This window comes from Carcharhinus amblyrhynchos, chromosome 8 (assembly GCF_965287045.1).
Source record: "Carcharhinus amblyrhynchos chromosome 8, sCarAmb.v2.hapA, whole genome shotgun sequence".
NCBI classification, from domain to species: domain Eukaryota; kingdom Metazoa; phylum Chordata; class Chondrichthyes; order Carcharhiniformes; family Carcharhinidae; genus Carcharhinus; species Carcharhinus amblyrhynchos.
Genome location: NC_137331.1, coordinates 34,534,428 through 34,555,087, shown reverse-complemented (window position 1 = coordinate 34,555,087; position 20,660 = coordinate 34,534,428). Strand labels below are relative to the sequence as shown.

The 20,660-nt window shown below is 44.3% G+C and overlaps 1 protein-coding gene across 1 annotated transcript in view; it reads right to left on the bottom strand.

Moving 5' to 3' along the window:
• Positions 1–3,776: 3,776 nt before the first annotated feature.
• LOC145346939 (uncharacterized) overlaps positions 3,777–20,660 on the bottom strand; it is a 99,804-nt gene continuing 82,920 nt past the window's right edge. The window contains exons 16-24 of the mRNA XM_080194816.1: positions 18,111–18,182; positions 17,723–17,758; positions 14,084–14,128; positions 13,939–13,971; positions 12,947–13,093; positions 12,796–12,850; positions 11,720–11,905; positions 7,221–7,298; positions 3,777–4,242 (exon numbers count right to left, since the gene is read on the bottom strand). Coding sequence (XP_080050942.1) covers positions 4,052–4,242; positions 7,221–7,298; positions 11,720–11,905; positions 12,796–12,850; positions 12,947–13,093; positions 13,939–13,971; positions 14,084–14,128; positions 17,723–17,758; positions 18,111–18,182 — 843 coding nt within the window. The 3' untranslated portion in view covers positions 3,777–4,051. The remainder of the gene's footprint in view (positions 4,243–7,220; positions 7,299–11,719; positions 11,906–12,795; positions 12,851–12,946; positions 13,094–13,938; positions 13,972–14,083; positions 14,129–17,722; positions 17,759–18,110; positions 18,183–20,660) is intronic.

Genomic DNA, 20,660 nt, shown 5'->3' with positions numbered 1-20,660 from the left:
TTGGCCATGCTGAATTGCCCCTTTATGTCCCAAGAGATATATAGGTTGGGGGATGAGCAGAGTAAAATATGTGTGGTTAGGGGAATAGGGTCGAGCTAGGAGTCGATGCAGACCTGATGGGCCAAAGGACCTGTTCTACACTGTAGGGATTTTATGATTCATTCCACGCAGCGTGGGATCTTGCTGTGTACAATTCAGCTGCCACATTTCCCACATAACAAACAGCTGCATATATTCCAATATACCTAACTGACTGTAAAGGAGATCCAGAGGTCATAAAAGGTGCAACCTGATACCAAAGGATGCTGAGTGATGTTCTGCAGTGGTTCTGTCCATCCAGCTGTGTTTCTCCAAGGGGAGCAATATTCACCCACCTCTCTCTGTCCAGCTGTTGTGACATTCCCCTTGGCTGAAACAGGTGATGCTCGGTTGCAACACCGAGCTGCTGTCTGGAGTTTACAGCGAACTTTGTTCATAACTCCAGAAGTGGCCATGGGGCAGCAGGAATGCTCCCGGGAACACCATGGCAAGCACATAGCGCAGCGACAGCACCACCACCCGCTTGCTGTAGTAAACCCCTCTGCAAGCCGTAAACCCAGCTTCCCTGCTCCAAACTGCAGATCCAGAAATATCCTCATATAGCCCCCCACGAGAGTGGAGCAGGAAATAATGAGAAATACAAGAGTTATCTTTCCAGGTGTTGCTGAGATATAAACTTCCTGTGAGACTGAGATATATTGAACTCTGATTGAAGTGATTGTTTCTAAATGTGCTCCTCCATACTTTCTCTCAGCTACATCTTCCAGGCATTTTATTGTGTTCAGTTACTGTTGAGTCCATTCTCTGGCTTGGATCTGATTCCCCTGATTGGTTCAGCTCGGCCTGCATCAGGCCAGTTATGCACATTAGAAAATGAGCTAACTGCTAAACTCAGCGAATATCTTTTGGAGGTGGCACGGTAGCACAGTGGTTAGTACTGCTGCTTCACAATGTCAGGGACCCGGGTTCGATTCTGGCCTCAAGTCACTGTCTGTGCAGAGTCTGCATGTTCTCCCTGTGTCTGCATGGGGTTTCTTCCAGGTGCTCTGGTTCCTCCCACAGTCCAAAGATGTGCAGGTTAGACTGGTTGGCCATGATAAATTGCCCCATACTATAAGGGGGACTTGCAGGGTTACGGGGACAGGGGCTGGGTGGATTGTTGTCAGTGCAGGCTCGATGGGCCGAATGGCCTCCTTCTTCACTGTAGGTTTCTATGAGTAACACATTAATTAGGAAAACAGTCAGTGAGACCTCAACATCACTCAGGCTTGTGCTAAGTCACAGGCGGGTAGCATTGTAACAATGGAAAATATGACTTGTCAATTTTCACACAGCAACTCTTGCAATCAGCAATGAGATAACTAGGCAAAAGTTATGGGATGAAATTTGTCCCAGAGACTCTGAGAGTTATACCATTCGTTGACCAGTGTCGTGGAACTTGGGAGAGTATGAGTGGACTCACATCCAAACAAACTGTACCTCTGATAGTGCATCTCTCCCTCCTTACTGCACCAAAGTATCAAGTACATAAACTATATGTTCAGGAATACAAGGCCCAGATAGGACATCTTTGTCATCCTCTGTCCTGGCTCCCCTACCCCTTTGTCAACCACCTTCTTTTCTGACTCACCTTATTGGTGACTGAGTGAACCCCTGGCTATGGAATGTAACCATACGGTTTCCTGCTGCTACCCATTGCTTCGTTACCTCCACCAAGCGGGAGTTTGGCATGGGCTCCTGCTCTACCCGAGACCGCAAGGAACTACAAAAAGTCGTGAATGTAACCCAATCCATCACGCAAACCAGCCTCCCATCCATTGATTCTGTCTACACTTCCCATTGCCTCGGCAAAGCAGCCAGTATAATCAAGGACGCCACGCATTCTGGACATACTCTCTTCCACCTTTTTCCGTTGGGAAAATGATACAAAAGTCTCAGGTCACGTATCAACCAATTCAAGAAAGCTTCTTCCCTGCTGCCCTCAGACTTTTGAAAGGACTTACCTCGTACTAAGTTGATCTTTCTCTACACCCCAGCTATGACTGTAACACTACATTCCGCACTCTCTTGTTCCCTTCTCTATGAACAGTATACTTTGTGTAAGAAACAATACTTTTCACTGTATATTAATACATGTGACAATAATAGATCAAATCAAAATCAAATCAAAGTTAGTGAGGGGGGATTTTAATGAAATCCAGGAGTTAAAGTTGCCCAGCCTCACACTGAGGATGGCTGATGGATAGGCTAAACAGCTCAATTCTTTCACAAGGCCCCAGGTTAAAACCTACCACCAACTAGCTCGCAAATCCTCCCCACCCCCTCATCCGCACCCTAACCATCATATCCAGATTCAACAATTTCTGCACAATACTTTGCTGAGTCCAATGTGGGACATTAGCCCCAGCAGACCTCTGCCTTGTGCCCCATGTTCTTGTCCATGAGAAAAGGCAACACAGCTAACCTGAAGTGGATTTGGGATCATTTCCCTTTAAATCTGTGGTGCACCAAGTGCTGAGATACTAAAACCCACCACCTGGTGGCATAGCGGAACCATCAGATTAAATTTACTCAGTGTCACCACCTGTGGAAACTTCATGATATTACAGCCCAAAAGACTCACGAACATGTGAAATATTTTAAGTGTGGATCTTATTTCAGTTTGTAATCCTGGAAGGCAATATGTTCATAGAATCCCCACAGTGCAGAAGGAAGGTGTTTGGCCCACCAGGCTTGCACTGACCACAATCCCACTCAGGCTCTATCCCCATAACCCCATGTATTTGCCCTGCTAATCCCTCTTACATAATGGGACAATTTAGCATGGCCAATCCACTTAACCTGCACATCTTTGGGGTGTGGGAGGAAACCAGAGCACCCGGAGGAAACCCACACGGACATGGGGAGAACGTGCAAACTCCACACAGCCGAGAATCGAACCCAGTTCCCTGGCGCTGTGAAGCAGCAGTGCTAACCACTGTGGCGCTGTGCCCCCCTATGTTAGTGATTTGAAAATGGTGGCTGGATAGCTAATATCTGGGCCCACTCATTTTCCCTGATTTGGAAGAAAGTGATCACACCCTATTAATATTATTTATATTTTTTATTTATTCATGGGACATAGGCATCGCTGCCTGGCCAACATTTATTGCCCATCCCTGGTTGCCATTGTTCAGAGGGCAGTTAAGAATCAACCACATTGCTGTGGCTCTGGAGTCACGTGTAGGCCAGACGAGGTAAGGACGGCAGATTTCTTTCTCTAAAGGACATTAGTGAAACAGATATGTTTTTTCGACAATTGACAATGGTTTCATGGTCAGTAGATTCTTAATTCCAGATCTCTTTATTGAATTCAAATTCCACCAGCTACCATGGTGGGATTTGAACGCAGGACATTAGCTGAGTTTCTGGATTAATAGCGATAATACCACCAGGCCATCGCCTTCCCATTAATGTTACTCCAACACAATGTCAACACACAAAACTTTCCATCAATGCAGGAGTTGATGTTGTGCGTGCCTGATTTGGGTACATAAAATCCAACCCTATCAATCCCATGGATGTTGGGAGGCTGAGGGAGGGAGTTTTTGATTGAGTTTGCATAACTCAGACTGCCAAGTCCATGATGTCTGAGTTGAGGTTGGGACACCAGGTGTAGCTCCTACCAGCATTGCATCTTTCATATTCCAGGGTGACCATTGTATAGTTATACAGGAACTATTTACAGAGGCAACAAGAACACATCAAAATTTATTATATTTTTAAAAAACCATAGTGGGGTAAACATACATGCACAGCACGCGGTGTGTCTAAAATGTTTGTATTGAAGTATTCCAAAATCAGTAGCAAATCAAGATAACAGACTGAAACCTGTAATAATTAGCTATTGGTTCATGCACCGATTGTTTTCTTCCTGAGAACCAGTTCCTCCGATTTGGCAGCAAGTGAGAGAGATTTGAGATGATGGGGCAGGATTCAGCTCCCAGCTGACCCTTTGAACCCTGGAAGACCTTCAAAAGTTTGGTCCTTTGTTAAAAGGATTTCGGCCACCATTGTAGGAATTATAACAGCTCGCTATATCGCACACTCCGGGCATTCCCGGTGCTCCCCGCTTCCCTGGACTGCCGGGCGCTCCGTTTCTCCCTGGTTCCCCATCCACTCCTGGCAATCCTTGACCAGCGGGACCTGGCAATCCTGGCAGACCTGGAATTATAAACTAATGTTAAGGAAATTCGGCATGCCCGCCATGGCTCTCACCAACTTTTACAGATGCACCATAGAAAGCATCCTTTCCAGATGTATCACAGCTTAGTATGACTCCAGCTCTGCCCAAGACCGCAAGAAACTACAAAGGGTCATGAACAAAGCCCAGTCCATCACTCAAACCAGCCTCCCATCCACTGACTCTGTCTATACTTCCCACTTCCTTGGAAAAGCAGCCAGCATAATTAAGGACCTCACGTACTCTGGACATTCTGTTTTCCACCTTCTTCCGCTGAGAAAAAGATACAAAAGTCTGAGACCACGTACCAACTGACTCAAGAACAGCATTTTCCCTGCTGCCATCAGAATTTTGAGTGGACCAACTTATATTACTCTACACCCTAGCTATGACTGTAACACTACATTCTGCACTCTCACCTTCTCCCTTACGTACGCCAGGAATGATGTTTTGTATAGTACGCAAGAAACAATACTTTTCACTGTATCCCAGTACGTGACAATAATAAACTGAATCAAAAATCAAAAAGTTGTCATTCACACTCTGTGCCTTCACATAAATAAATGCACTGTAACCCCCTGTTTTACCCTCTACTCCTTTTGCTTTTATTCTGACTATTAACTTACTATTTTCTATTCCAGTGCTATCCACCTCTCCTCCGCTGTAACAGCTCTGTGGTTATTGGATATGTAATGCCAGTCAAATACAAAAAGGCTAACGTTTCTCTTTTTATTGATTCCACTCCATCTTTGTCCAATGAACAGATGAATTTTGAGGTGGGCTACTTAAAGGACTCGCTGTCCTCCTGCTAATGTTTCACAGTGTGTCATAACGACACTGAGCAATCATGTCATGTTCCAACTGATGGATGAAATAATTGTGTGGGGTCACAGGAATAGGGCCTGGGTGGTGCAGACTAGATGAACCGAATGGCCTCCTCCTGCAATCTAGAGAATTCTGGAATTCTATCAAGTATTTCCTGATAATACAATCAAAGAATAATTGGATCCCTCCAGTGCAGGAAGAGGCCATTCGGCTCATTGAGTCTGCACCAACCCTCCCTTCCCCCAAGACAAAGCATCCTAACCAGGCCCCATTCCCATAATTTGTATTTATTCCCCCCAGTACACACTAAGGGACAATTTAGCATGGCCAGTCCATCTAAACTGCACATCATTAGAGTGTGGGAGGAAACTGGAGCACCTGGTGGAAACCTTTGCAGACATGGGGAGAACGTGCAAACTCCACACAGACTGTGACCCAAGGCCAAAATTGAACCCAGGTCCCTGGGGCTGTGAGGCAGTGGACAATGATTAGATAGTGGTGCTAATCTGAGACAGGAGTTAGACAGAACCAGACAAGGTCAGGCTTTTGGTAGCTTTGCCAGGCACAGATTTTCCCAATCTTTTGTTGCCAGTATCTTTGTAGCTGATGGTACAATTCATCAACTGGCTACCTTTCTTTCATTATTTATTTATTTCATGGGATGTGGGTGTCACTGGCGAGGCCAGAGCTTGTTGCCCATCCCAAATTGCTCTTCATTAAGGAGGCTTACTTGGCCATTTCAGAGGGCAGTTTTGAGTCAAGCACATTGCTGAGAGTCAGGGGTCACAAGTAGGACAGACCAGGTAAGGATCTGATGGGTTTCAATGTTTCAAGGTCATCATTAGGCTTTTATTGAATTTAAATTTCGCCATCTGCCAGGGTGCCATTGAATGAGCCGTAGAACGCTATGGAAATTCTCCCAGATTGACTGTAAATTGGGTATTGAGGCAAAAAGAACAGGCTCCAAAGCAAAATGGAACATGTTACCCATTCCAGAAAATCTTACCCCTCTTCAACTGATTGAGTCTGGAGGTCGGTTTAGCTCAGTTGGTTGGATGGCTGGTTTGTGACACAGAGCGACACCAAATCAACGTTGTCCCTTGCCTGAGATGGGGACCAGGGTAAGTCACCACAGTTCGATGGTGACCTGGGACTATGGTGATTTTACCTTTCAGATTGGGTCCTTGCTGTGCGTTTAAATTATAAATGTAGCATTGATGCAAAAGTAATTCGCTTTAGAGAACTACAGTTATAATGCGAATGGGCCTGGAGTGGACTTGTTTCGAAAGACTGGCATTCTTACATTAAAACTGGCTGCTAAAGATGCCTAAATTTCTGACTCTGCCTCTGTGTTTGTGCGGAGAATTGCTTGGATTTTACTGGTTAATTTTCCAAGACTAGGAATTCATTGTGTGGAAGATCAGACACAAACCAACTTTAGACTCTCACCAATTTTTATCACAGCTTGGTATGGCTCCTGCTCTGACCAAGATCACAAGAAACTACAAAGGCATGTGATGGTAGCCCAGATTTCAATTGAATACAGATTTCACCATCTGTCATGGTGGGATTTGAACCCAGGTCCCCAGAGCATCACCCAGGGTCTCTGGAATACTAGTCCAGTGACAATATCATGATGCCACTACCTTTCCTTAATTGAATTCAAATTTCATCACCTGCCATGATGGGATTTGAACCTGGGACCCCAGAGCATTATCATGGATCTATCAAACAAACCAGCCTCCCAACCACTAACTCCGTCTACATTTCCTGCTGCCTCGGAAAAGCAGCCAGCACAATCAAGGTCCCTATGCATGTCAGGCATTTTCTCTTCCACCTTCTTCAATCGGGAAAAAGTCTGAGCTCACTTACCAACCGACTCAAGAACAGCTTCTTCCCTGCTGCCATGAGACTTTTGAATGGACCTACCTCATATTAAGTTGATCTTTCTCTACATCCTTGCTATTGCTGTAACACTACATTCTGCACCCTCTCCTTTCCTACTTCCCTATGTATTCTATGAATGGTATGCTTTTTCTGTGTAGCACACAAGAAACAATACTTTTTACTGTATACTAATACGTGACAATAACAAATCAAACCAAGAGCTGATGTAATATGATGTATATCTCACCTGCTTGACCAGGCGGGCCAGGTAACCCTGGATTCTCTTCACCTTTCATACCTTTGGCTCCTTTAGGTCCCTGATCCCCTAAAATTATTGATAAATGTTGAGACTGTTGCATACAAGTTATTGCAGAAGATTAGCATAAAATAACACTTCAACTTCAGCACACTGTGGCAATTTTCAAAGGTTAGCTTCACTGTACTGCACTTATTACACTAATCTACTTGCCTTCACATCTGAGAAAATGATATCCATTTGGAATGAGTAGAAGTGTAGGATATTGAGAGCAGGTGCCCCCACTTACCCCTCCACCCTCCAGCCATGCACCCTTCCACCCCCCCCCTTCCCACTTCCATTCAATAGGGTCATGGCGGAACTGTGAGCCAACTGCAGATAGTTACATTTCCCCAATTTCCTTCAATACATTTGCTTAACAAAAATCCATCAATCTCAGTGAAACACTAAGAACCAGCCTAGTATCAGTTGTTATTTATAGAAGAGTGTGTTGAATGTCTGAAGAAAGACTTTTCCAATACATGTGACAATAATAAATCAAATCAAAAAGCCTTGTTGTTGTTATTTTGAATCTACATGTGCAGACCGCATCCTTTTCTTTTCATGCAAAACCTCCAACTTCTAACATAGTTAGGACATAAAAGCATTATCAGTAAATTGGGGTATATGACTTTCCATCCATCTTGTAAGTTATTAATAAATATGATGAATAGTTGACACCCCAACACAGATCCTTGTGAGACACCATTAGTCACATCTGCCAATAGGAGTTCCTGGAGAACTACACACTCACCATCGAGCCAACTGAGCTATCTGACCCCCATCCTAAATTACAAATGTGTAATTTCCCGACAATAAATGTTATGTTAACTGGTCTATAATTCCCAGGTTAGTCTCTCTCATTTGTCTTACAGAGTGCTGTGTATAATTTTCTAACCTAAAGGAACAGTTCTTGAGTCATGAGAACTATTGAAGATAATAGTTAGAGCATCTGCAATAGTCTCACCCCCAACTTTCCTTGGGCTGTCCAGCTTGTTATCCTCTTCCTCTACAGTTAATACTGATGAAAAGTAATTATTTGACATGCCCATGATTGCCTTACTTTTATTTATAGTGTTATTATTGTCAGTAACTTCATTGCAGAGACAATACAAGCCTAATTGTGACACTAATAACAAACATTTTAAGAGCACAAATCACTCTAAACCACCCTCTTTCTCTTAATATAATTGAAAGGGGTTTTGTGCTGACTTTAAGATTCCTGACCAATTTCTTTGTAACCCTGAATTACCAACCATTTTGTCAACCTTTGCTCTTCTTTGTATCTCTCTATTCCCCAGTGTCTCTTATCTTTTATATTAAAGTATGTTTGTTTTTTCCCCGTATTTAGCTTTGTTGTCCCTTACTTCTGTAGTTTCTATGAAGAAGGGTAAATTGAAATCAGGTTAAAGAAGCCCTTCACTTTAGTTTTGCTATTATAAGTAGACTAGGTTAAGGTAATTATAAAGTGCCTTCTATGTAGTGAGAATTTACAATGTCCTGGAACAATATATGCAAAGGTATTATAAACTATTTAACCACAATTTCACTCAGTATTTTGAAATTAAACTGTATTCTTAATGTGTTTTGTAAACGTTGGCCAATGGGTGATGTAGCTGCTCAGCATAGAATCATAGATCTCTGCAGTGCAGAAAGTGGCCAATACGCCCATCGAGTCTGCACCAACCACAATCCCACCCAGGCCCTATCCCCATATCCCTCTAACCTATGCATCCTAGGACACTAAAAGGTAATTTAGAATGGCCAACCAACCTAACCCGCACATCTTTGGACTGTGGGGGGGAAAGCAGAGCACCCGGAGGAAACACACACAAACACAGGGAGAATGTGCAAACTCCACACAGACAGTGACCCGAGCCAGGATTCAAACCTAGATCGCTGGAGCTGTGAAGCAGCAGTGCTAAGCACTGTGCTGCCCTACGCATGATGGGAAACACAGTGGTAGACAGACCAAATTGTTTCAATACAACAGAGTACAGAAAGGCAGTTTTTCTTGTCAGCTTAAGATACGCAGGAGCAGGTTTAATTAGAGGCCTGGAACGTGTGGGAGTATATTCATTCCTGAGTAGTGAGGCTGAAGCAGTCTCTCAAGCTGATGAGAGGCCGGATCTGGGCAAAAGAATGACTCCATTTGCCAATTAAAATTTGCAGGTGTTAGCTGCGGCCTTAGATATGTGGATTAGGTTTGCTAGTTAACGGGGTAAGAACCAAAAGCGTATTGAACTACTGATCTCCTAATCCTGTTGACAGATGGAACGTTATTGACTAAGGTAATACAGTGCAATATTGTAATTGGGCCCTCCAACTTGGGTGACAGGCTGGGCGGGATATTGAAGTGTTCAGTAGAGTATATCAATTCTACATCTGTATTGTTAAGCCAGAAAGGATAGTCGACCCTCACGGACTGCTTTCTTCCTCTCCTCTTGCAGGCAATAGCAAATAAAATTCCTTTTCATTTTTTTAACTACACGCTGCCTTTTGTAGTCTATGTATTGGTTGTGTGAGATCAGCTGAGTGCAAGACACCACAGTGGGACATTTCAGAAAATTCCTCTTTCATTTCACAAGGCTGTTTTTTGGTCTCTAAGGGCTAAAATCTACCTTTGCCACTTGAGTCTTCACCTCCCCATCTCAGCCCCACTCACCACATAAATTCATTACCACAGAAAGCAGTAGGGGCCTAAACATTGTGGGCGCGATCTTAACGTCCATGCCACGTTCCTGCTGCATTGAGGTCTGAGAATTTAGCAACCAGCCAAAACTCTGTTCATTGGGTGGGATAGGAAAATCCCGCTGACATGAACGGTGCTAAGAATGCGGCCTGTATGCTTTCAAGAGGGAGTTAGAAATAGCTCTCGGCGCAAAGGAGGTCAAAAAATATGAGGGGGTGGAGGCGGGATCAGGCTATTGAGTTGGATGATCAGCCACGATTATAATGAATGGGAGAGCAGGCTCGAAGGGCTGAATGGCTTCTTCCTGCTCCTCTTTTCCATGTTTCTAAAGTATCTATCTGCCTCATTTATCCTTATCACTAGGCCCTGGTTCTAGCCTGATTCAGGTGGAGCTCATCCCAATACTACTGTAATGACTTTAATAAGGGAGTTGAGGTTGGTCTTCTTGAATATGAACTCCATGATTAAGGGGCCCCTAAGTTAGTTTGATTTCATTTATTTGGTTGGACAACTAAAGATATCCCTGATTAAGTGCCGAATTGATGGTCTAGTCAGGGAGCAGCCAGTTCCTCTGGCACTCCAGATGGAGACTACGTACTGACAGCACTCTGTATCATGTTGTTGGATCTTGTAAATAAAGAAATTTTGATGAAGGGACTTCTGCCTCTGAGCACTTATTACAACTACAGATCCTTCCTACTGCAGTACAGATTAAGGAAGGCAATGGCCTAGAACTTGGAGTGTTCATTGGTCCAGAATAGAATTGGCCTAAGGCACACCCGATACTGGGCCTGGTGCCTAACTTACAAGAGGGATTGGCAGGTTGGAAATGCCAATATGTTGACTAAAGGCAATTTGTTGGTAAAGGTGATTTCAATTTCAGGCCCCTGTACCTGGAAGAGCAGTGAATGTAACTGGGAGTGAGGGGGAAAGTAATCAGGGACTTCTGAGTTGGGGCCAGTCACAGACTTTGGCTCAAAATTCAGGCATTCTTTTTAAAGGAAAAGCAGCCTCCCCTCTAGGGACAGTCATTTTGACCACAAGTAAACTGGATCGTCCTACTGCAGCCATTACCAGCTTCAAAGAGGAGTCGTAAGGCCCTGCACAAGGTTTTATTTATTAGTATCACAAGTGGGCTTACATTAACACTGCAATGAAGTTACTGTGAAAATCCCCTAGTTGCCACACTCCGGCACCTGTTCGGGCACACTGAGGGAGAATTTAGCATGGTCGACACACCTAACCAGCACGTCTTATGAGCTGTGGGAGGAAACCGGAGCACCCGGAGGAAACCCACACCGACACAGGAAGAACTCCACACAGACAGTGACCCAAGCCAGGAATTGAACCTGGGACCCTGGCGCTGTGAGGTAGCAGTGCTAATCACTGTGCCACATAAGGATGTAGCATTCAATTCAAGCAAGGCCTTAAACATCTCAATTTTTGCCTCTATCAAAATGGTGATGAACGCACACCTGTCGGCCATACCAGTTGCTTTAGGGAATTGCTTTGAGTCCGAAAAACTGGTGTGACACATAAGATTCCGAGGCCAGTGTTACCTTAAGAAGTACTGCCCTACTCCCTGTTCCTTCCCCATTGCCCTACAACCTTTTCCCCCCCTCAAGTAAATAAACATTGAATCTACTACCGCTATCTTTTTCATCACCACAGATTAGTTAGAAAGCCAGCAGTGGAAGTACTTGTTTCAGAACCAAGACCAGTAGGAAATCTGTTCTGAATTAATGTCACTTTATTGTACCTTTCATTCCTGGCAGTCCAGGCATGCCAGGTAGACCTCTGTATCCTCGCCTGGCTGTTCTTCCTGGGTGGCCGGGTAATCCTCGTTGTCCCTGCTGTCCAGGCATTCCAGGTTGTCCGGGTGTCCCTTTAATCCCTTCACATTGACAACTCGGTCTCATGCTTTGAAGTAGTGATGGCAACTGAGCTGTACAATAGGTTAAAAAAAAGACAGACTTTGTTGCGAAAACGTGCTTTTTGAAAAACAAGATCCAATTTTTAATCTCTTTTCTCTGACTGCATTAACACAATGGAGTTCTGCTAGGATATAGCCACAATATACAACTTGCATTCCACCCACGTGGGATGAAAAGGGAATAGACAGTGAAACCTCCCCTCACCAAGGTTATGTGAAAGACTCCCACCTTCTGCTAGTTTTCACACTACCTTGAAACCTGTCAAAGGTTTGTCAGATGAGACATCAGAATGCATGTACCTGTTTCTGCAGCAGGCATAGTAATTGAATTCCTCTGGGATGTACAGCCAGCAGGACTTTTACAAACTGTTTGACCAAACCAGACAGAAGGCAAGGAAAGATCAGAATGCTATATTGAAAGTCTGCAAGATAGCTGTTGTTCTCTCTCTCCCTCTCCCTCTCAAAGAATTGCACCCAAATTTGCAAAGTAACAATGCTGAGAAGAAAAATCTTCTGCAAACTACAATCTTTTGGGAGTAATACATAGAAATCTGCTCCATACAGGGACTCTGGTTCGATTCCCGGCTTGGGTCACTGTCTGTGTGGAATTTGCATGTTCTCCCTGTGTATGCATGGATTTCCTCCAGGTGCTCAGTTTTCCTCCCACAGTCCAAAAGATGTGCTGGTTAGATACACTGGCCGTGCTAAATTTTCCCTCAGTGTACCCGGACAGGTGTTGGAGTGTAGCAACTAGGGGATTTTCACAGCAGCTTCATTGCAGTGTTAATGTAAGCCTACTCGTGACTAATAAATAAAGTTTAACTTTACTCCAATTCTATTCATATTGCGCAAGCTCTAACAGTGCTATTCCGAAAAGCAAAACTGCTGTTACAAGTACTTACTGCGAAGCATGTCACTACAGAGTTTCATCACTCGTTCATCTGTGACAGGCTTCCCCTTAATAAAATAAACATAAGTTGTCATTCAGTATTACGGGCACACATTATAGACATCAAAAAATAATCATAGGAATGGTATTCTAATTATACCTACAGGTTTCCCAGGAAGTCCAGGAACACCAGGCAATCCATGTGGTCCTTCCTGGCCTGAAGGTCCACGTAGTCCAATTGAGCCCATCAGACCAGGTTCTCCATTCTTGCCATCAGTTCCCCTTTCACCAGATAGTCCTGCATTCCCTTTCTAAATTACAGTAAAGAAACATGTGTATATTACACGTGAAGGTATACTACAAGAAATAGAATAGGCCATACAGCCTTTTGAGCCTGCTCTGCCATTCAATAAAATAATGGCTGAATGGCTACCTCAACTCCATTAAGGAATCTATGATCACATTGTTGACGGTGGGAACTGGCTGCGTACATACGATTTGCTGTATTGTCAGCCTAGATTTTTGTGCTCTAGTCTCTGGAATGGGGACTTGATTCCACAACCTTCTGATCAAGACTAACTGCTATCTATTGAGCCATTGGAGCCCTCTTGTCCCAGGTCATTGGGAATAATCCGTTTCTGTTATCCTGCCTCGTCCTTTCACAAGGTCACGTGCTCTTTCCAATATTCCTCCGAGGTGCAGCCAAGGAGTTGCCACTGGATACATCTGCAGGGCTGGAAAGGCAGGAGTGCTTCCCTGATCTCACAAACCACCCTGGGTCAATGTTACTCCACGTTCTTCTCCACTCCCAAAAATCACACTTTCCTACGGATTATTTTCTTGCCCATATGCCGGCCAGATTGTCCACTATTGCCCAGAGTTGATGGGATATCCCAGGCATCCATTTACTGGACTCATAGCCCGGCCAGCTGACTGCTAATAAAACCTGACCTTTCAACCCCAAACTAAAGCATGCTCCTCCCTCCCAATGGGACCATATATGTTGCTGGTTGGCTAGTCAAAGTCCACATGAAGGGAATATCTATTCTTATATCATTGAGTTGACAAATGGGAGCTACTTTGGTTAAAAAATAAGATATTAGGAAGCAGAATTAACAATAATTTGACTTTTTTTTGTTATCTCGCAGACAATTACCTCTCCTTTTGCTCCTTTGGTACCCGTAGGTCCCTGAGGAAATGTAAAGACAGCAGGTTACTGGTGAAGCTCTGGGATAAAAGTGAATGACATTTGCATATAATGACATGTGTATTTCATAAAGTGTGTGTGTTAATGTATCTACCTGTGGCCCTGGTGCTCCAGGGGGTCCTTCTTCACCTTTCTCAGCCTAGGTAGCAGAAGAGAAAGATGATTACATTTGAAGCATACCTTCCCCATGGACCCCACTTCCTGCTGGCAAAGTCCGATCAGGGAATCACCTCTTGCACATAATCAGACTTAAAACTACTTTACAATCTTCTCACTGAAACAGGACTTTGAACTGCACCAGCCTTGGTTATCTTCTGTTATGGACCCATTTATGCAAAGACTTAACTTCAAGATATTTCTGCGTCTGCTTTAAGCTTAGCATTTAAATGCTAAGCTTAAAGAAATTAACTAACAGTTGACTACATTTTAAAACTCAGAAGGCATGCTGTTTTAACTAGAAATTGACCGCAGTTTTGAAGGGTACGATGCAAGCAAAACAGACATTTCATAAGCCAAAACAAGCTTTTCATAAACAACATCTGCAAGGCCTGTTTCTCCAAGTTGGAGACAGCAGAGGCAATTCTCCCTAAAAAGCTGAATTTGCAGGGGAACTGGTGTAAATCACGATTGTTTTTTCAGTGGGAGTTCAGACTCGAATCTTTCACACTCTGTGCACTGCAGAGGTCACAGTTTTGAATATCATTAAAAGCTCAGGGAGGGCAGGGCCTATTCACGCCAGAGTTTGACAGTTCTGGAACTCTGCCCATGTGCACTGGCCCCAAACTATCAGCCACTGACTTGCTGGTCAGCTCAATAGCCAGCATGAGATCCCCCAGCTGCCCCTCAGGCTCAATAATGGCCCCCACGACCATTCCCAGGCCAACTCCCGCCTGTCCTGGAGCGCCCTAATCTCCAGCAACCCCCCCCAAACAGTGATGATCCCTCTACCTCCCCCACACCAGCAGGCCCCAACTCACAGGAGGCAGGCACCCTGCTGGGAGGCAGACACACTCCCCACCCCAGCAGACCTCCTCCCCCATGGGAGGCAGAACCCTTGGCAGACCACCCTCCCCCAACCTGCCCCGATTGCTGGCCTCCCTCCAGCACCAAATGGCAGAGGAGCATTACAAAGGCAAAAAGAAAAAGCTGGAGAGAAACTGGCTTATTTTCACATGCACCGATCGTGCATCTTCTCATTCCAAGGGTCCGAATCCCGCCATGGCAGATGGTGGAATGTGAATTCTATAAAAAATATCTGGAATTAAGAACCTACTGATAACCACAAAACCATTGTCGGGTGTTGTAAAAACCCATCTGGCTCACTAATGTCCATCAGAGGAGGAAATCTACTGTCCTTACCTGGTCTGGCCTACTTGTGACTTCAGAACCATAGCAATGTGGTTGACTCTCAAATGCCCTCTGAACAAGGGCAACTAGAGATGGGCAATGCATGCTGGCCAGCCAGTGATGCCCATGTCCCACGAATCAATAAAAAAAAATTAGAGGACATTGATTTAAGGTGATTGGTGAAAGAAGTAATAGCGGCACAAGGAAAGCGTGGTCAGGATCTGGAATGAGCAGCCTGAGAGCATGGTGAGGTAGAATTCAAGAGAAAGTTGGAAAATGTAGGATTTAGAGAACTGTGGGAAAAGGCAGGCAAGTGAGAGGAGACAGGTTGCTCTTGCAGAGCATGCCAGAATGTTCAAGATGGGCCAAATGGTCTCTTTCCGTACTATCCCCATTCGATGATTAATACTTAAACTAATATAGCATCATCTTTGGCTTTACATTTGGTGATAAAGATAAGTTTTAACACTACCGCAGGCAAATTAATGTTTCGTTTGCAATGAGCTTGGAGTTGAACAGAACATGCCATAGTTAGTTACTGCAGTCACCTTATCAAACCAGCAAGGGAAGATGATGAGAATGTGCTATGGACAACTTGGTTCTGTTCTGCTACATCATACTCACAAATTGTAAATCATTGTCAGCTTTGTAATTTTCCCGGTAATATGCTAAAGTAACTATAATTACACTTTTTCTCTTGTATTGTGAAAGGATCTACAAAACAGATTCCCCCTCCAGTCCCTGCCACCACCCCCCCCCCCCCCCCCCCCCCCCACAGTGTGACTTGTGCTGCCAGAGGCGGCCAGCCATTGGTCGACAGTGGGATCTTCCGATCTTCAAGTCCTGCCACCTGGAACAGACCACCAAAAATATCATATTTTGCCACAGTGCAGAGATATCGGGCAGGATTTTCCAGCTGTTCCTGCCAGCTGGATCTTCCATTCTCTCCAACAGCAGAGGGTGCAAACAACCGTAAAGCTTCGAGAGAGGAGACAGGTTGCTCTTGCAGAGCGTGCCAGAATGTTCAAGATGGGCCAAATGGTCTCTTTTTGTACTGTAACCATTCTATGATCAATTCTTAAACTAATATAGCATCATCTTTGGCTCTACATTTGGTGATAAAGATAACAGTTTTAACACCACCGCAGGCAAATTAATGTTTTGCTTGCAACAAGCTTGGAGTTGAACAAAACAGGCCACAGTTAGTTTACTGCAGTCACCTTATCAAACCAGCAAGGGAAGATGATGCTTTACAGTTGTTTGCACCCTCTGCTGTTGGAGAGAATGGAAGATCCAGCTGGCAGGAACAGCTGGAAAATCCTGCCCGATATCTCTGCACTGTGGCAAAATATGATATTTTTGGTGGTGTCTTCCAATGGGAATTGCAAATTTTAAGATGAGGTGGGAGAATCCATTCCCTATTGCAAACTGAAAGTTTGATTACGTTTTTAAACAAAATAAATGATTGGTTTCCATGGTGTTTCACAGAATTCCAACCCCTGCTTTGGGCTCAGATGGTTCACTAACTAAAGTAGCAATGCCAATGGAATATTACAGCTTTGTAATATTTTAGTTATTATTTTACTTTTACTGTGTTCAACTGAACTGATGATTATAGAGTTTGGGGTTCAGAAAAGAAGAGATATGGGGACACACTTGCACAAATATTTGTGGCAGGAGAAGTTAAGAAGGCTGCTAAAAGGGCATACATGTTCCATGGCGCCATGAATAGAGGCATAGAGCACAAATGTTGTTTCCTTTTAGGAAACAGTGACCATTCTCTAGCTGGTTGGATTCCAATTAGAGCATTGTGATCAATTCTGGGTATTGCACATTAGGAAGGATATCGAAGACTTGGAGCGGGTGAAGAAGAGGTTTACTGCAATGGCACTGGAGATTAGAAGAGTTCAGCAATGCAGGGAGAGTGCAGAAGCTGGAGTTTTTCTCCTTACAGTTGCGAAAGTTCAGGGGAGAATTCTGATACATTGCGAGATACCAGGACATTTGAACAACAGTGCAAAACTGTTGCCATAGGACCTGGATTTATGACAACAGACAAAAGAGACAAAATTAAGAGTTTGTATTTGAAAAATATGACATTTATGACATGGCATGTCTGAAAGGGTCATGGAAGCAGATTCAATTGTAACACTCATGAGGGAATCGGATAAATATTTGAAGTGGTTCAAACATTGCAGCTCTAGTGGGAAGGGAATTAGTTGAATGGCACTCAATAAGGTGCCAGCATGGACACAATGGGCTGAAGGGTCTCCTTCTGGGCTGCATCATTCTATTTTCCTCCTGTGCTCAAGGGCTGTCCCACTTACCAGAACCAGATGCCACTGGTATTATTCAAAACAAACATGGGAAAGGAAGCAATTATTACCTGGCCTCCTTCCTTCCCTGGATTTCCTGGTTCACCCTGTAAAATATCATTATATAAAGTAAGATTTGCTGATACCGTTCAGTGCGAAACACGCAAAACATTCATTTATTCCAGGTTGCTGTTCAGTATGTCGGTGTATCGTTTCGCACGCTGATTTTCCTTGTTTTGCAAACATTTGGATTTTCTTTTTGTCAGAACATTATTATTTCAGTTAGGAAACAGCTTCTGAAAGCAAAAATGTTGCAGGCCAAAATCAATACACTCTTGACTTGGTGAAGTTTTGGGGTTTGTTCAAATTTTAAACAAATGCATTATTCAGAAGGTAGAGTGAGAGTTGGAACAGGATGAGAATTTCAAATTTAGCCCAGTCATGGATATAAATCCTCACCTTATTTCCCTTTGCTCCAGGAATCCCCATAGAACCAGGCTGGCCTGGAATACCTGGCTCTCCTCTTAAACCCTGTAGGTGATAAAAAGAAATGTGGGCTCCTTCTAAACTGATTAAGCATTTCCTGGCAATGGTATTAGTTACACAAATGAAGAATTGGGCAGGAACAAAGAATAACTGATGTGATTCTTTGTTACTCCAAAATAATCAAACACTTAGCTGCTAAGCACAAAATCCAGTGAGTTTAATATATGATGTGCAGGTGCTGGTGTTGGACTGGGGTGTGCACAGTATGAAGTCTCACAACACCAGGTGAAGGAGCAGCGCTCCAAAAACCTGAGATTCCCAACAAACCTGTTGGATTTTAACCTGGTGTTGCGATGCTTTTTAATATACGGGACTGTTCAATTCCTGTGAGGGCACATCATTCAGATTGTGGTTCTTGAGAAGACCAATAATCTCCTTACAGCAACAAGAGATGGGCAATAATTATGGCTGAAATGTACACAGAAAATATAGGCTGCGTACCTTGGGGCAGATTTCCAACTTAATGGATGGGTGCGACATTGGATTTGCATTATCCAAATGGCTTCTTTCTCCTTTCCATTGAAATGAAAATCTGGGGCTCACTATAATGGGTACAACACACCCACATGCAGCAAGACCTGGTCAACATTCCAGCTTGGGATGACAAGTGGCAAGTAACATTCAGGCCAAATAGGTACCAAGCACTAGCCATCTCCAACAACAGAGCAACTAATCACCTCCCCTTGACATCCAATGACATTGCCATCACTGAAACATCAATATCAACAACCTGGGGGGTTATCATTGACCAGAAATTAACTGGACCAGCCATCAAAATGCTGGCCAGAGGTTGGGTATTCTGTGGTAAGTGACTCCCCAAAGCTTGTCCACCATCTGCAAGTTAGTGTGTGATGGAATACTCTTCACTTGCCAAGATGAGTGAAGCTCCGACAACACCTAAGAAGCTCAACGCCATCTTGGACAAAGCAGCCCAATGGATTGCCACCCTGGTACCATCAATTTTAGTATTCACTGCCTCCATTACTGGTTCACAGTGGTAGCTGTCTGTATGGTATACAAGACAGGCTGCAGCAACCTCTATCACTTATGTGAAGAGGGGTACATAGAAATGCAAGAACAAGTTCCCCTGCAAGCCATACACCATCCTGATTTGGAACTATTTTGCTGCTCCTTCACTGTCACTGGGTCAAATTCCTTGAACACCCTCCCCAACAACAGTATGGGTTTACCTACACCACATGGACAGCAGCGGTTCAAGAAGACAGCTCACTACCACCTTATAAGGGCACTTAGGGATGGGTAACAAAAGACTGGCCTAGCCAGCAATGCTCATATCCCATGACAGAATAAATAAATCTGCAGTTTAATATCTGGGGTGCAGAGAAGGAAGTTGAAAATCTACTTCAGTGAGACAGAAGGGAAAAATTGCCTCCCTAATTTCAGAAATCTGCATTTGTTTGACATTATGCCCTCTACAAAACCTTCCCCTTTCACAGAATCATAGAATCCCTATAGTGCAGAAGGAGGCCATTCAGCCCATCGAGTCTGCACTGACAACAATGCTTCCCAGGCCCTATCCCCACAACCCACATATTCTCCTTGACACTAGGAATATTTAGCATGGCCAGTCAACCTAACCTGTACATCTCTGGCCTGTTGGAAGAAACTGGAGCACCCGGAGGAAACTCCACACAAACATGGGGAGAATGTGTAAACTCCACACAGACAGTGACTCAAGGCTGGAATCGAACCCAGGTTCCTGGAGCTGTGACGCAGCAGTGCTAACCACTGTGCCACCGTGCTGCTCTTGTGCACATGGCCAGAATCAATAAAGGAGCAAATGAATGTCAAAACATGCTGGACCACTGAATGCATCAACGACATCTTTAAGCACCCACAAGCTCCATAGCAACAGATAGGCCCCGGTTTGCTGGTAAGAGTTGCAGTGAGCAGCAATGGCAATATTCTCCCCATGTGTGAGTGGAGTTTCCTCCAGGTGCTCCAGTTTCCTCCCACAGCAGCAATGGCAACGGAGGCCTTTACATCACCAGAATTCCTGAGAAAGACAGAAACAATCTTAAAGGGCTGAATATTTACCCAATATGTGGCATCAGCTCTGATGATATCACGTTAGAAAATGGCCAAGGACGGATATGTGGGTGTGAAAGCAAGTGCGGAGTTAAAATTGCACGCCCCAGGAAAGTTGGGGTCATGCCTGTGGGCTGAATCCCCACGACCTCCATGGCAGACTGAAAGGGAGGTCATCGTTTGGTCCGATTGAGTTGTCCATTAAACATGGTGCCCTGGTCTGGGTGCAGCCGGCACGTGGAGGCCCTGACCCCCTACATGATGGCATGAAACACGCCCAGGGCTGATTTTGTTTTAACATAGGTGTGGTAAGATATGGAGAGAAAACTGACTGGTTTCTCTGGGGAGAAACATGCCGTTTCTCTCGCCGGAACCAACATTCTGCCATTGTTTGGTACGATTTCACCCACCGCT